General features: G+C 34.5%; 1 protein-coding gene across 4 annotated transcripts in view; it reads right to left on the reverse strand.

Moving 5' to 3' along the window:
* Positions 1–1,609: 1,609 nt before the first annotated feature.
* LOC131592937 (ubiquitin carboxyl-terminal hydrolase 15) overlaps positions 1,610–15,189 on the reverse strand; it is a 61,526-nt gene continuing 47,946 nt past the window's right edge. For 3 of the 4 annotated variants that reach the window (XM_058864882.1, XM_058864881.1, XM_058864883.1), the window contains 14 exons: positions 12,799–12,972; positions 12,292–12,450; positions 11,389–11,613; positions 9,693–9,776; positions 9,508–9,602; positions 9,149–9,337; positions 8,243–8,358; positions 7,838–8,113; positions 7,475–7,545; positions 6,989–7,104; positions 4,955–5,104; positions 4,463–4,566; positions 3,823–3,911; positions 1,610–3,505 (listed from right to left, as the gene is read on the reverse strand). In XM_058864882.1, the coding sequence (XP_058720865.1) occupies positions 3,320–3,505; positions 3,823–3,911; positions 4,463–4,566; positions 4,955–5,104; positions 6,989–7,104; positions 7,475–7,545; positions 7,838–8,113; positions 8,243–8,358; positions 9,149–9,337; positions 9,508–9,602; positions 9,693–9,776; positions 11,389–11,613; positions 12,292–12,450; positions 12,799–12,972 (2,034 nt within the window). In that variant the 3' untranslated portion in view covers positions 1,610–3,319. Of the gene's footprint in view, positions 3,506–3,822; positions 3,912–4,462; positions 4,567–4,954; positions 5,105–6,988; positions 7,121–7,474; positions 7,546–7,837; positions 8,114–8,242; positions 8,359–9,148; positions 9,338–9,507; positions 9,603–9,692; positions 9,777–11,388; positions 11,614–12,291; positions 12,451–12,798; positions 12,973–15,189 lie in introns of those variants that run through there. The other variant, XR_009280736.1, reaches the window with a different exon arrangement.

Raw genomic sequence — 15,189 nt, forward strand, 5'->3', positions numbered from 1 at the left:
TATTGTTTCACTACATTTATGGCGATTTTCCTTGTCAAAGTAACTAGTACTTAGAAACAATGAAAAACTGTATCTTGCAACCGACATCAAAGAAAGAAGTTTTAAAAGAAAACTAGTGGGTTTGCCAATTAATTTCTTTGCCTGCTATACTGATTTCCCTCTAAAGATTTCAAATATCTTGAAAAAATACAGTGTACTCAGTAACACAGAGCTAACTTCCTGGGAAACCTAGATGGGCTTGTGGCCTTCCCAATAGCAAGTAGCTGCAGATGCCACAGATGTTTCCACATCATCTGACAGTTTTTCTCATCTCATCAGCTCTAAAGGTGCAAACTTCAGCTTACTTCAGTGTGCCAGGAATGACTTGACTTTAGCTGGACAGATCAGGAGCTATCTGCACCAAAACATCCAGAACATTGTCTGAAGCCAACTAAAATAAGAGGTCCTGGGCAGTGTTTCTTTACTTTTCTATCCCACACAGCTTGGCTTTAAATGACATATTACTGTTACAAAATCCAGAGTAAGTGGGAATTGCAAGCTGTCTTCTGCTTCCTATTCTGTTTTGTTTCTGTGACTGTCACATTAACAAAATTAACTGAATCTTGTACTTTAAAGTTTATGCTGATACTTATTGACAGAAAACTTTTTGATGAAAAAAGCACAGTAGATTTTTATCTGACACGATTCAAAACAGGTATTAGGATCCTCTTCACCATATAAAAGCTGAATTGAGAATAACTTTTAATAAACACTGTAAATAATATACTTTCTGTACTTTAAAGCATGTTCCCACTGGAGGAATTGTATCTTACATGTGAATATGTTTTATAAAACTCACAACTTGACTGAATTCCCAGAAACCTCTGAGACACTCTAATAGAGATATTACTGATTTTTATCTCTGATTAGGAAGCTGATTATACAAACTGTGTGTTTGCAATCTTGGAAGCCAAATTAAAATTAGCAAATTTTAATTTTTATATACAAAAAATTAGAATCCATCTATGTCTACGTATTCCATCAAATATAATGTTCTGTGCGTGTGTTTGCATTTTCAAAGGGAGAATGAAGTGCATTGGGCCCCTGAGTTATTGGATATTAAAGCTCCAATCTACAAACTCCTAAAAAGTAAGTCAAATCAGAACCTTTGCTCTGTGTGGCTTTTCCAAACAAGTTCTAGGCCAACAAGATATGGAAAAAATGGTAGCATGAATATAGGGGGGGGCTCTTTGTATGTGTAATTCAAAGAGTTGATTTTTTCTCTAGGATTACTTCCAAAAGCTTGGAACCCATAGGTTTGTCTAATCTCAAATATATTAAATATATTCCCTAATTTCCCAGCTATCTCACAATTAGTATATTTGCATTTGATTATTGTTACAACATTACTTTTACAAACAAAATTACAATATTGTTTTTGCAGCCTTATACATATTTTAGGGCCAATGACAGGAAACCTTTTTATATATGTTATCTACTTGAAATACTATTAATCTTGTTCTATGTTGGTCATTACATAACCAGTTTGTAATTGAGAATGTAAGTCTCAATGACTACCCATGACACAAGCACTGTGGGAAAAGAATTTGTAACAAAATAGAACACTAAATAAGGCCTTGAATAGCTTTATTGAAATCTGTATAAATAAACATGCGCATTTCAAATGTAAACCCAAGTGAACTCAAGTGCAGACAAAATTTTAACCTCTGTCATGCAGGAGGTTAGTTTACATTAAAAAAAAAAACAAACCTCAAAGCAGCTTTAAAATACCAGGATGAAACACCAGTTTTAATATCAAGGTATAAAGCAAAGCCATGTCCAACATCTCATTTATATCCTGGTCAAATGCAATTTTTTAAACTTTTTAATGCTAACATAAATAAATAATTTACCAAAATGTGCACTCACAGAGTGAACTTTTATTTACAATACACAATTTATAACTTATTGTATTTGATTAGTTCAAGTGAAGAACATCATACTTTTTGCTTTTTTCTTTTTTAAATTTTAAACAGTGGGACACAAACCAATTCTCCAGGTAGTAGATATGTGACATGTGCCCCCACATTTAAGAGCCCCTCTCAAAGGCAGTATTGTATGCAAATCAACAATACATTCTTCCAACTAGATCAATGGGAAAGCAGCAAATCAAAAAATGTTTCGAACTGTCACACTTATTTTGGCATCCTGGACCCCTGAACACAGTTAACTGAAATCCAACTTGGAGTTTGTATGCCTTGTATACTGTACAGGTTCTGACTTGAACATGCAAATGCCAATTCTCTTATGAGTTACCTTTTCAGATACACTGTAAGGCTATGGTGAATTCCATCCGGAATACACAAAGAAAATTAACAGGCCTACCTTTAAAGTGATTTTGTAAATTAACAATTTAAAGGCGGGTCATATTGAAAAAATTCTCAACTAAGCCTGATACACAGTCATTACTATGGATACAGAATACTATTAACTCTGGCCTTAACAGAGTAGTTTGCAAGCTGTCAAACTGCAAAAACTGGGGAGAGAGAACTTATAGCACAATTTAAATTTTGGACTGTTATCAGATAAAAAAATTATGCATGTCTTAGAAGCAAGATAACAGGAATTATGTCTGCAGAGTAGATTCCAACAAGCAACAATGGATACTTACATTTAATTGAAAACCTTTTTTGTTAATGCAGCATGAAATCCAGAACCTGTTCCACAGCAGAAGAAAGATGAACGTAATATTCTGGATGTTCCACTATGTCACAAAAGGTTAAAACACCTTTTTCAAGCTATTTCTTCTATTGTGACCAAATTAAAAAGAAAAAAAAATAAAAATTGGGAGAAACAAAAATTTGGTGTTTCAAGAAAACTACTTTAGGTATTTATGACATTTTTACTTGTAGTCTGTTGGCAGCCTAAGGAACATGTATATATTCATCCAGAAACTAGACTTGGCAGTAGTATTCTTGCAGTACTAGGAAAGTTAATGTCAGAAGTCCACAGATTTAATATTTTAGTTATTAATTCACATCCAAAACAAAAGAAAACATAATCCATCAGAACAGCAGCAGAAAACTTAAAAGGGGTTTATTTGTGATTTCCTATATATACCTTGTGAATATGAGACTGTAAATGCATTAGAGACAATTTCTGTTTAAGTTTTTATTGTTTCACTTCAAGTTCTGCACATATTAAAATGTAATAAAGATTTACATTCTATTATCTGAAACTCCCCATCTCAGATTTTTATTCTTAATTTGGTGGGCATTTTCACTCTTTCAATCCGTATCCCCAGCAAGAGAGTCTCTTTTATGGCTTCTAGTTCTTCCCATCAGTTAGTGTGCATACAATTTTCATTTTCTATATCATTATCATTTTCATTGCTGTCTTCATCACTTTCTAGTGGGATGCCTGTGGCAGCTGAAGCACCTTGTTTAGTTTCCCGGTCAAGTGGGAAAAAGCCAGTTCCACTGATAGTGTCCTGTCTCTGGTAGAAGAGCACATACGCTGCTTTGGACTGTAAAAGAGGGTAGTAGAGTATGTTCAAGAGGCTTCAAACAAAACATTTACAATTTACAAAACATTTACAATCCAGGTTACTAACTCTTTTTCTTTGCTTCCAAGTATACAAGGTAAAATTACAAAGAAATCCAGACTGTTTATGTAAGTTATTTTTGCATTTTGTAGTAAAACATTTTTGGTTTGTATGGTCCTTTGAAAGAACACAAACTACTGCCTAAAAATTTAACAGGTTTCGTGGTTTACTCTTCACTTTTTCTGCCCTGACAAGAAAACACCAACAATCTCAAATTTGGAAACATAAAAGATACTTGCCACTATCTGGTCCTCACTTGCAGTGGACACACTACTGTCATCAAAGTAGTACCATTTTCCATCATCCTTATTTTTTGCAAAAGCAGTATCTAGGACAAGAAAGTACAATGTCTCAGGATTTTGTATCTCCGTAGATGTAATACAATCAGTTGTAATACACAGTGTGTGTTACTGTCAAACACTTCATATTTAACTAACTAAACCTCATTATCACTATTAAACATCTTTAACACTTTATTTTTAGCAGAGAGTTTAATCACTAACATTTGCCTTCTAAAAACAATGTATACTGAAAAGAACAGTCAAAATACAATCCCTTAGTCATTTTTTCTCCTTTCAAGGAGAAGTACAACAAACAAAAATACAGAGAAGCAAGACAAAATCAGTTTTAAGAGTACAATAGCTCATATTATTTCACAATAAGCATTGCTAGAAGTATCAAAGAACCTACAATTACCCTTGAAAGCTCATTGCACACAGATTTTTGTGTTAAAATACTTGTGAAAGCATTTCAAGGGAACGAAAAATAAATTGTCCCTCAACTGTTGGAAAACACCATTGATTCAAAGTGATCAGTACTTCAAAATCAACATGGAAAGCAAGCTGTCACCTAGAATGATGACACTTGAAATCAACTTACAGTGCCCTCCTCCCATTCCTCCATAGTGGTTGGAGACAGCAATCAAGTTGTAGCGGCAAGGCCCTGCATTGGGATTAATAAGGAACTCTGACATGTCCAAGTCACTGTTAAAAAACAAAACAAAACAAAATAAAATAAGCAACAAAACCCAACCAAAAGTCAATGTTAATAGCATTTTTATCCAGTTTGGTGGTCTCAGAGCCCTTTATATGGCCTGGAAAAATACACCAGGCTACTCTGCCAGTGCATCTCTTTCACTCTGCGAGAAATGGAACAGGAATCAGCAATCTTCCGTATTTGTACATTATTATTATTATTATTATTATTATTTTGCCAGGTTTACACTTTTAACTCAGAAACGTTTTGTCATTAGTTTACTGGATCCTCTCATGGAAGCTGAGAGCAAACCCATTTTATGTAATTGCTATATTAAAACACATGCCCCTAGTCATGCTTTCACACTTCTAACATCAAAATATTTCAATTTCTTACTTTATTGGAAAGTCAACCAATGTATCCAACTTGTCCCTCATGTATCTGCTGTAGGAAAAGCGCTTCAGATGAACTACCAGTACGGGGGGCAGTGACCACAAGTCTAACTTCTTAGTAGCTTGCTGATGTTCTTTACAGTTTGGACAATACCTAAAAGGAAAACATCAATTTTAAGTAACTGTAGTCCGTATGTATGTTAAAATACATTACTGAAGAGAAAGTCACATGCATGGAAGGAACTGAATGAGCAAAAACCACACACTTTTCACCTTCTGTTACTAATGCCATAGATATCCCTTCCAGTTTAAAATGTGCAAGTGTGATCCCAGTGAAGGTCAACATAATTTTAAAAACAGAAGCAGCATTCCCCAATATTGGATTCTCATCCCTTATATCCCTGATCAGATCTCTGTATCCTTAGTTAAAACACAGCATTCTTGTTTTATATTTATTTATATTTTATATATATATAAAAAAAAGATCAAGTGTTATGAAACTAACCATAAAAAAAAGCCCAAAAAAACCAGACAACTGTGGTTCCTTCAAGTTTCAATTTCCAAATTCATCCATCCACCCAAATTCTATCCTATCTACCATATAAAATCAGGTAACAGTGACTACTGGAACCTGGAAAAACTCATTACTAGAAACCTCCCCTCTTAGTAGGCAAGTATTAAACAGGCTGTGACTTAGAAATTTCTGTTCCCTGCAATGCATACTTCAATCTTTCAGCAACGAATGCTCAGGGAGGAAGATAAGTAAGAATGACTAGAAGCAACTCTTCTGTGAAGTAGTTTGCATATTCTACACTTTGGCATCTAACAAGTAAAAATCTAGGGGGGGAAAAAAGAAAAAAGATGAGCTCTAATTAAAAGACTGCACAAGCGGCTTTAAATAAATAGCAACATCAGAAAATGACAAAAAAATAGGAGAACTGTAAGGGCAGGCTGGAATTGAAAATCTGTTTTCCCAGTTGGCTTAGAACATGTAGAATACAAACAGTGCTGGACTAGGGATGATGAACTCTTGTAGATTAGACTTGTGATGACCTAACAAATGAAGAAAAATGTGATTAATGGCCTCCAGTGAGATGCATCTAGTAGCAGCTGCTTGACTTCTGCAGTTGTATTTAGTAGTTAAAATACTCTGCTTAAAATGTGCTGCCAAAATGGAAGTGCTTCACCATACCTGAGTTAAATGGTATCTCAAACAGTCTATCCAGTGATGTTGTATAATCTAGCAAACCCAGAAAAAAAAATGAGATTTTGTAAGTTAAATCCCTACCCTGCACAAATATAGGAGACACTCTGGTGACAATGTTTGGAGATCTCCAAAACTTTAAGGTATTTGCAGAAGAAAAATTGGAAGACTCCTTTTCAAACTTAATTCTGAGCTTTAGGTGTTGATGAAAGATTGTTATCTGCTAGAAAACTCCTGGAAAAAAGGATCTGATGGGAACATACTGTAATTATGAATATTTAGATATGATTCCGAATTATAATCTGGAAGAACCATCAATAGAATGAAAGTCTCTGCCAAAAACCTAATGGCTAGAACATGTGTTCTACAAACATCCCCATCCCATAAACTTGCTGTTTATGCACAATATGTTTATCCCTATTTCATGTATCGATGCGAGGCAAGTTATGTATTTGCATAAAGAAACTACAGTATGCATCAACCTCTCTCATCTCAGAAAGGAGTATTTGTTTAAATAACTGCACTGAATTTGTCACAATATTATTCATTCGCTGTCCATCACAGTCCACACACTAGAGCACCTTATGTACTGACCCTTCTTCTGAACTGCGAATGTGTTAAATGTCTTCCTTACATATATAACCTTCTGTACATTGTAAAAATTTTGGTTAAGTAATGGATCAAAACAAAGCATTTTGAGAATTTTCAACAACGTTTGAAGTAACAAGATTCAAAATACCATTAATAAATCGACTGCTTAACTATGTTCAAGTGTGGTTTGAATTAATTTTGAGAAATCCACCATAGAACATAATTTAAATTTTTTGTGCTTACCATGGGTCTTCAGCACCTAGTTTTTCCTTTGTTGTGAACAGCTCAATGCAATCTTTTAATTTCACAAAAGGCTTTTTGGGAGGCTTATATTCCACACTTTCATGTTTTTCAAAATCCTAAAGAGAAGTATTTCTTGAGTTAAGAGAACAAATGAAACAAAACTCATTTTAGTGATGTCGTCTTACTATAAACAGTAACTACAAAGCTCCTATATATGGAAAAACTGATCAGAAACCATTCAAGTAAAAAGTTGCCACAGCTTCAGATTCACTTCCCAGTTCATAAGCCTCAGATTTGCTAATTACTTGGATGTATATACAAAGTTTATTTACAACAACATATTTACTAAGAATAATGTGAAAAAGTGATACAGTTGTTTCTTCTTGTGAAGAAGACTTACAACCTTGTATGTCACACTAATTAAGTTGCATTTTTTATGTTTAATTTCTATTTGTGCTGGAAAAGGGAGCAACATAAACAGCTTACCTCTGCTGCACTATCATCAAAATATCTCTTCTTCAATTCAGGATCCCAATCCAAAGCAAGGAAAGATCTTTCTAAGATTAAAAAAAATGTTTTATCTTATTTCTTGCTTTACATGAAATTGTATTAACTTTGGGCAAACACTCTTCAAAATAAATTAAACAATGCTATAATGAATTTAATACAAAGATATGAAGCACATAAAATAATATGCCTTTCAAAAAGTCAACAGCAATAAATGTTAGTTATACAGAATTTACTATTTAAAAGAAAAATATATCCAACAGCACACAAAGAAAATGAAATGTGAGAGTCAGAAAAGAGTATCAGAATCAAATATTGCCCACTCTGTTCCCTGTGACTTACCATCAAGCCTAGGTTGCCTATCATCAAATCTAATATGCCTGGTATCATCTTTGATGTAGTTTATGTCAGTATTGCCTAAATTATTGAACTGGAATGTAAACAATCGCTTTTTGTGCCCCGTGAGTGGTTGACCTTTGCAAGTATCCTCAGTACACAATCCATTTTCAGAGTCATTGTCGCCCCCAACTGAGTCTTCTGACTGGCTGTTTTCATTCTCTGAGGGAAGTTCCTGATCCTGGCTGGATTCATCATCTTGCTCATCTGTCTCCATTTCACCTAAAGCAATTGGAAGAATAAAGAGGAAGAAATGAGACAGAGTGACAGTAATTGAAAAACACTAGAGAGTTAACTTGCATTTCAAATTCAACACCAAATACTAAGCAAGTTTAGATAGTCCAGTCTTACTTGGAGATCCTTCTTCATGTATTCCATTTGGGCCGTTACCATTGATACCATGGTCCTTACAGCAATGCAGGGAACCTTCAGTGTCTTCACTTTCAGTACATGTCTTTACGTATCGGCTAAATGTAACAAGTGAAAGCAACAGTTAGAAGCAAGGGATTGTTAAGTAATTTTCATTGTTCAAACTGGTAATGAAACTGTTATCCCAAGTCCTTGCTAGTGTACTGTATTTCTGCACTCCTTTCTGATTGACTCAGATTATCGGTTTTATTGCCAAACGTGTCTAGTTTCAAAAGCACGTACAAAACCTGCTTGTACATGACTGTGTATTTTTGGCAGCTACTTCATCTGAGACAACTTGATTCTTGGTCTCACTCTCTGTTTGTCCAGAATTCATTTTTTTTAGCTCCTCATTAACCATTTTACAAAGAAGGTTAAATCAACAGAAAAAGAAGAATTTAGATTGGAGGTTATATGATTTTAGTATCTTCTATATAACAACAGTAATCCTAGTCTAGTTTCAGAAAGTGTCTACCATGTACTTTTACAACATAAATTAGTATATAAACTTGAACAGTAGATACAGGAAGTATAGCAGAATAACTGGAAAATAGTTCCACTTTACCAAGACCTAACAAACAGCTAAGCATACAAGAGAATTATTTAACAATACAGAATGACTCTCTACTGTCTTCTCAAATATTTTTTGGATGAGGTCATGCTAATAAAAAATCAAACTAAAATCCACATTAGTGGCTAAAATTTTATATTTAATATTCATCAGAAAGCAAATAAAATTAATCAAATCTAATTACTATGTTAGAAAGCCACATGAAAGTACATACCTACTGACTTCAACTATTAACGTTATTCTTAACAAACTAATTTTTCATTTAACAATAAACTTACCACATTCTTAGCAGCAGCAGGTTATACAGTTTATCTTCAGTATTGTTTCTAGGCACTGCTATGAGAAAAGGTTGACCAAATAGTAAAGAACCACTATGGCTGTAGCTAGTGTGCCTGCACTTTTCCCTTAAACAAACAGGAATTATGACTTGTTCTGTATCTTCTGTTCTATTGATAGCAATTTCAAATCTAGAAGAAAAACAATCAGAAATACAAAGAACAATAGTCATGGATATGGCTATGAAGGGGAAAAATAAAAAAATATCCCCTCCTAGTTTAATCTTTATCTGGTATCTAGGTTTTAATCTTTGGCAAATAACAAGCTGCAAAGACACATGAAGCATGTTAACTACACTTACACATAAATGTCATCACGTTCCATAATACTACTTAGATTTTCATCCATGCCAAATATCCTGTGGAATCTGTGATTGTATATATCAGTAACAATCATCTGAAAAGAAAATGGAGTATACACTGTTAAATCAGGCTAATACACACTAAAATGTTATTTGTTGTGCTTTATGTAAGAGATCACTCTTACCTTATCTGCAGCAACACCAGACAAAGCTGACAATGCTGTGCAAAGATCCAATATATTTCCAATTTTGGGAACAACTACTTTGTACTAAAAAGGAAAATATAATTTTAATTTCTTAAGAGAACAAATATACGTGAGGAAAACACCTAAACGACACATGTTCAGCATATATCACGTATTTCTTTCATACTTTTGAAATTTATGGTGTAAAGTATGTAGGTCAACTAACAAATTCCAAAAGCTGTTTCAAATGTAGTAGTTATCTGCACAACTTTACAAACACACACACACTGTATGCTCCATTTATTAGTTTATATAATGCTGGTTTTAATGCTGTTTTACTTTTTCCGTAAGAAGACTAACAGTACAAATTACTTAAGATTTGCATTTCAACAGTATCCTTATTTAAGCATTTAAATACTATACATACTATCAAAAAGATTATTAAACCTATAATACAACACAAGTTGTTTATAAAGTATTACTACGGAAAAAAGCAATGGCAGGCAACAGATTCTCATTTTGCATGCAAAAAGAACTTGATGATTAAAGTCAAAGAAAACTGCTCTGTGGCTTCCCTTATGCAGTGCATCTGCAGTTTGTAATAAAACTCCACACACAACTCTTACCTGTTATTCACATAATAAAGACAGTATTAATTAGAAATAAACTATTATTAACTCTGTAATTAATTGCCAAGTATAGCATGTATGCATTTAAGCTTTATAATCGTTCTGACTCACAAAAAACTCTACTGAACTGGTACTCTTCCCAAACTATTAATTCCAGCACAACCATCTCACGTGATGAATCATGTTCGACTACTTCAGTAGTTTTTAACTACTTTGTGTCCCCTGTGCAACTACTGTGTGTCCCCTATTTTCACAATTAGATTTCTAGCAGACTCATCTCCCATTATAAGTTAATAATTCCCTTCACCTTTGAATTCCCCAACTCATATTGCCTTGGAAAACTTTTTTCTCCCACTTTCCTTCTTATGGTACTGTTTTCAGGTGTTAGAGCCTTTTTGGATGCCTGTGTAACTGCCTGTGTTGCATTTATTTCACTATCCTCATTTACCGTATAAGGTACAGCTAGAACCACTTAATCATGACTTGGTTATGATAACCTTACGTACATTTTTTTAATGACATTCTAAGGTGTGTTAATATCACCCCCTTCCTAAAAAAAGGCAAAAGGGATACTCTTCATAAATAAATCTCATCTAAAATTTTTTCTTTTGACTATGAGGTGAGAGCACTGAAGAATTCAAGACTACCTAATATATTTAGTCCTGGGGGGTTTTTGCACTACTTATTACAAATATTTGCCTTTTTTAATTAAGAAACCAAGAAGTTAAGTCTTATGGACTAAGTGTATAAATACTTCTACAAAAAACATAAAAATTCAGCACAGCAGCTCTCAAAAAATTATGTCTGCATACATTTTAAAGATAAAGAAGCCTTATTAACACAACCATAAAGAAATTACTAATTCCTTCTTGTAACTGTACAAGGTATGTACAGTCTTCCTCAGGTATGTATAGTCTTCCCCACTTTCCTAAATGAGACTTCAGAACACATATCAGAAAAATAAAGCTTGTTGAACTTGCTTATGAATTTGCACTGTGTAAGGGAACTTGGGTTCATTGTAAATGCCTCATAAATCAAAGTGTTTGTACATAAATTAAGCCACTTACCTGCATAGGCTTTGCAAGGGGATCCATTCTAACTAAATAAACTTCCAAAGTGCGCTCTTTTTTCATGGGTAATGGAAGTGTCAAGTAACAAAAGGGATCAAAGGTTACGGATATCTTAGCACATTCAGGACAAACTAGGGTAGATTTAAAAAGGCCATGAAATATATCTACAATGATGGAATCATTTCTCTTTAGATGATTTTCCCAGGCTTCTTCAGCAACCACCTGTAAACAAAACATGACCTGGGTTATGACAAAGTAGTAGGAAATGAATAGTGAGAATTAATCATGAAAGTCCTTGATACATTCTCAGTAACCACCTTAAACACAGGCATGTCACTCCAAAGGACCCATAAGGAATGTTACTACTAACAGGTTAAAAGATGTATGCTTTTCCTAGGATAGAGATCCCATCAGTGGTATTACATAGTCTGAGAGTGAATTTCAAGTAGCTTGGGGAAAAACAAAAGCAGATAAACCTAAAAATTCCATCTGAATTAACTTGTACTTATAATAAAAATAACAAAATAAGAGGTTCCCTAAAGTAAGAGTACTGGAGAGAGACAGAATGCCGCATACAGTAGCTATAAAAATAGAAGAACAACAGAATGGGAATTTTTTTTTCCCAACTGAACTCAGCATTGAATTGAACAAGATGGTCTTCATGAACTCTTAAAAAAGGCTTTACCATCCTTCCATCCCCCCTCATTATCTTAAAAATAAACAGAAATTTATAGTTACTCAAGATTTCAGTTTTAAAGTTTTGCCCTATTTACTAAAAATGCCTTCCAGAAAAAGCCCTGCATAATCAGTTTCCCAACTTTCCAGAGCATAATCATGTGGAAGTACCTTACAGCACAAAACTTTGACTAAAACAAAGAAGATCAGCTCCAAAACCCATACCTTGTCTGGTCTCCCATCCGCATCCTTTAACTGAATATAAGGCTTTTTCCTGATTCTGTTCAAATCCTCATGTAAACCATCCAAGAGAAAAGCCAGTAGCTCTTGACAATCTTGTTGCTGATAACCAGAAAACTGTGGTGCAAATCGTCCCACTTGTGTCTAAAAAAAAAAGTAAACGTAAAACACTTCTGGTACCTTAACTGTTAGAAAGAGAAGATACTTCTGAGATGCTGCAGCAGCACATTGAAAAGGTAAAATTCGTAGTTATAAAAGGTAAGCTTTTCAGTGGAGACAAGAAGTCAAAACTAATTCTCAAAGACCAAAGCACAAGGACAGGTGACACCTACTGAAATACACATCCAAGTGTTTTACCAGTTCAGTGAATGGACTGCGTACTGTGAAAGAGTACTTCAAATTCTTTTTTGTGCATATTTCTCGAAGTTTTATATACTTAGAAGTACAAAACTGAAACTAACAATGTATATTCAATGTAATTTCCCTACTGACCTTAAATGCTCTTGGGGTAACATAGCTGTATTTTCCTGACCACATTTGCTTGATAAGCTCGGCATAAGACTTTGCTATTTCACCTCGCATTCCTAAAGGATTGTCAAAATTCAGTTCTTCTTGGTATTTATCATTGAGGAAGTACTCTGTAAGAGGAGGTGTGTTGCTCAGACACTGCAAAAAATAATACAGACTTTTTAGAACAGTGATTAAGTTCTAAACAAAGAATGTTTTCATTTTGTTAAAGTAGCCATGAACTATAAGGTCTAGTGCCTGGAAGGAAGAGAGAAAAAACCCTAAACAATCTTTTCCAGAAACAAATAATGACTAAATCAAGACTGGCTACAACTGTCATTACAAGTTATGCACAGATAATATCTGCCAAGAGCCTTGCCTCAAAATTTATAAAACAGAGCAGTCCAACCAATCACAGCATGACAGCATAATTTGTATCAAAATTTAAAACAAACAAAACAAGGTGTTTCTTGAGACATGCATGGCTTTATGAAACTTGTTGCTGCAAGTTGTAATAGATGTGTGGAGAGTGCATACGTGCTTGGAAGAGAGAACCAACAGGGCTTATTAGTTCAAATTATACCGTATTCAGAGCAGTGCTTGAAAAAAGATTTATTTTGGCAGGCGAGGGCAGGTGAGGATGCTTGGCCTTTTCCTTCTCTTTTCTAGTACCAGCTTATGGATGCTCTTGGAGGCAGCAATCTATGCTAGAGGGACTAGACCTCGAATCACAGTGCTGCAGCCCTTCTTTTGTTCTTTTAAATCTTGTGATGCTGCTTAGAGCTGAAATTAATCCAAGGAAGGCAAGTACCTTGTTTTAGATTGAAATAATCACTTATCCTCTGTACCAGTTTGTCTCTTCTCTCAGCATTTGGAGACAGCAGGATGTAATCACTAAAGTATGATTTACAATTTCACTTTGAATTTTTGTGTGCTCCTCTTCATACTCCTTTAAACATATTTCAATCACTCAGGAATAATGCCCATGGCATGCCTTAGCATATATTCTTGAGTTTGTCCATTAAATATTGTAGGCTTTTCTGCATTCTTTCCTTTATCAAAAGATTTGAGGAAAGGTCAAGTATTTCACCAGTCTCGTCTGCCTCTCTGTAAACAAGGGGAAGAGCTCCACTTATGCTACTGCATAAGATACAAGAATTAGACTGGAAGAATTGCAACTTTATTGAGTGGGGCAAAAACCAGTTATTCCTATGTCTGCCTATCATACCTGTGCAATATTACAAAGCAAAACCAGTCACATGCTGTAGAGAGCTGAGTTTCATGCCTACATCAAATTCCTTCCTTTCTCTTCCTCCTCACCTAAAGCTTTCAGGATCTGTCAACACTGCAAAAAAAAATTCCTGGTATTACAGACCCTTTTGGACACTCAGGGTTGAAGAAATCTTATTTCTCTCTTGCTATATAGCAAAGAGCTTTTGCTTCCAGTAGTGGTGATCCCAACTCCCCTTACCAGATCTGGTTGTCTTCTGGACAGATCTGGTAAGGGGACAGATCTGTGTTGTCTTCTGGATTATTTCTGGGCTGGTTTAGGAGATGAAATCAGTTCAACTGTTCAGTCTAGTGTGAATGATGTCCAGCACAGGGAACCAAATAATGCAAAAATAGTGTATTTTTCTACAGGTCTGTTAGTCGAGCATTATATAATGTCCTGACAATCTGGATTCTACCAAAAAGATAATTTATTAGTTTCTAGCTTTCACCTGATTAATTGGTTTTGTAACTTTCTCAGAATATTAATTAACATTTGTAGTATGAGTTAGGAAGATTACTACAGATATTCCCATTTTTCCATTAACAATGTTCACATTACAACATAAGATGACACTGATGGTAGTACTGGAATGCATAAATGTCTATCTCAACACAGCAAGTTTTGAGGTATAGAGCTGACAATTTTTCTAAAATATCAGATACCAAAATTTTTTAAGAAGTAGCTGCTAAAGGAGCGAATGAAGTTGGCCACATATGCATTGATCTTTTCAATGTGACTGACAAAGCTAGATGATTACACATGTTTGCTCTCTGAAAAGGCTGAAAATGGAGAATTATTTAAGATCATGATTAAAGTCAGAGGAAAAAAAGCATCCAAAAGCCAACGAGAAGGGAATCCTACATTCTTATTTTCTCATGTGATATGTTGTAGGTTATCAAGGAAGCCTTATGAAAAGCATCTATTAGAACCAAGGCAATCTACTGGACAGTTAATATTTATGTGTCCTGTTCAACCTAGTGATTTGGATTTTCCTGTTTGTTTCAAAACACAGATAATAAGTAAACTAAAAGCATACCAAGAGGTGAAGAATACTAGCAGCCAAAATAGCCAAACAAATACAGCAGAACTATGGAAAACTGTTT

The sequence above is a fragment of the Poecile atricapillus genome, chromosome Z (genome assembly GCF_030490865.1).
Source record: "Poecile atricapillus isolate bPoeAtr1 chromosome Z, bPoeAtr1.hap1, whole genome shotgun sequence".
In the NCBI taxonomy this organism is placed as follows: Eukaryota; Metazoa; Chordata; class Aves; order Passeriformes; family Paridae; genus Poecile; species Poecile atricapillus.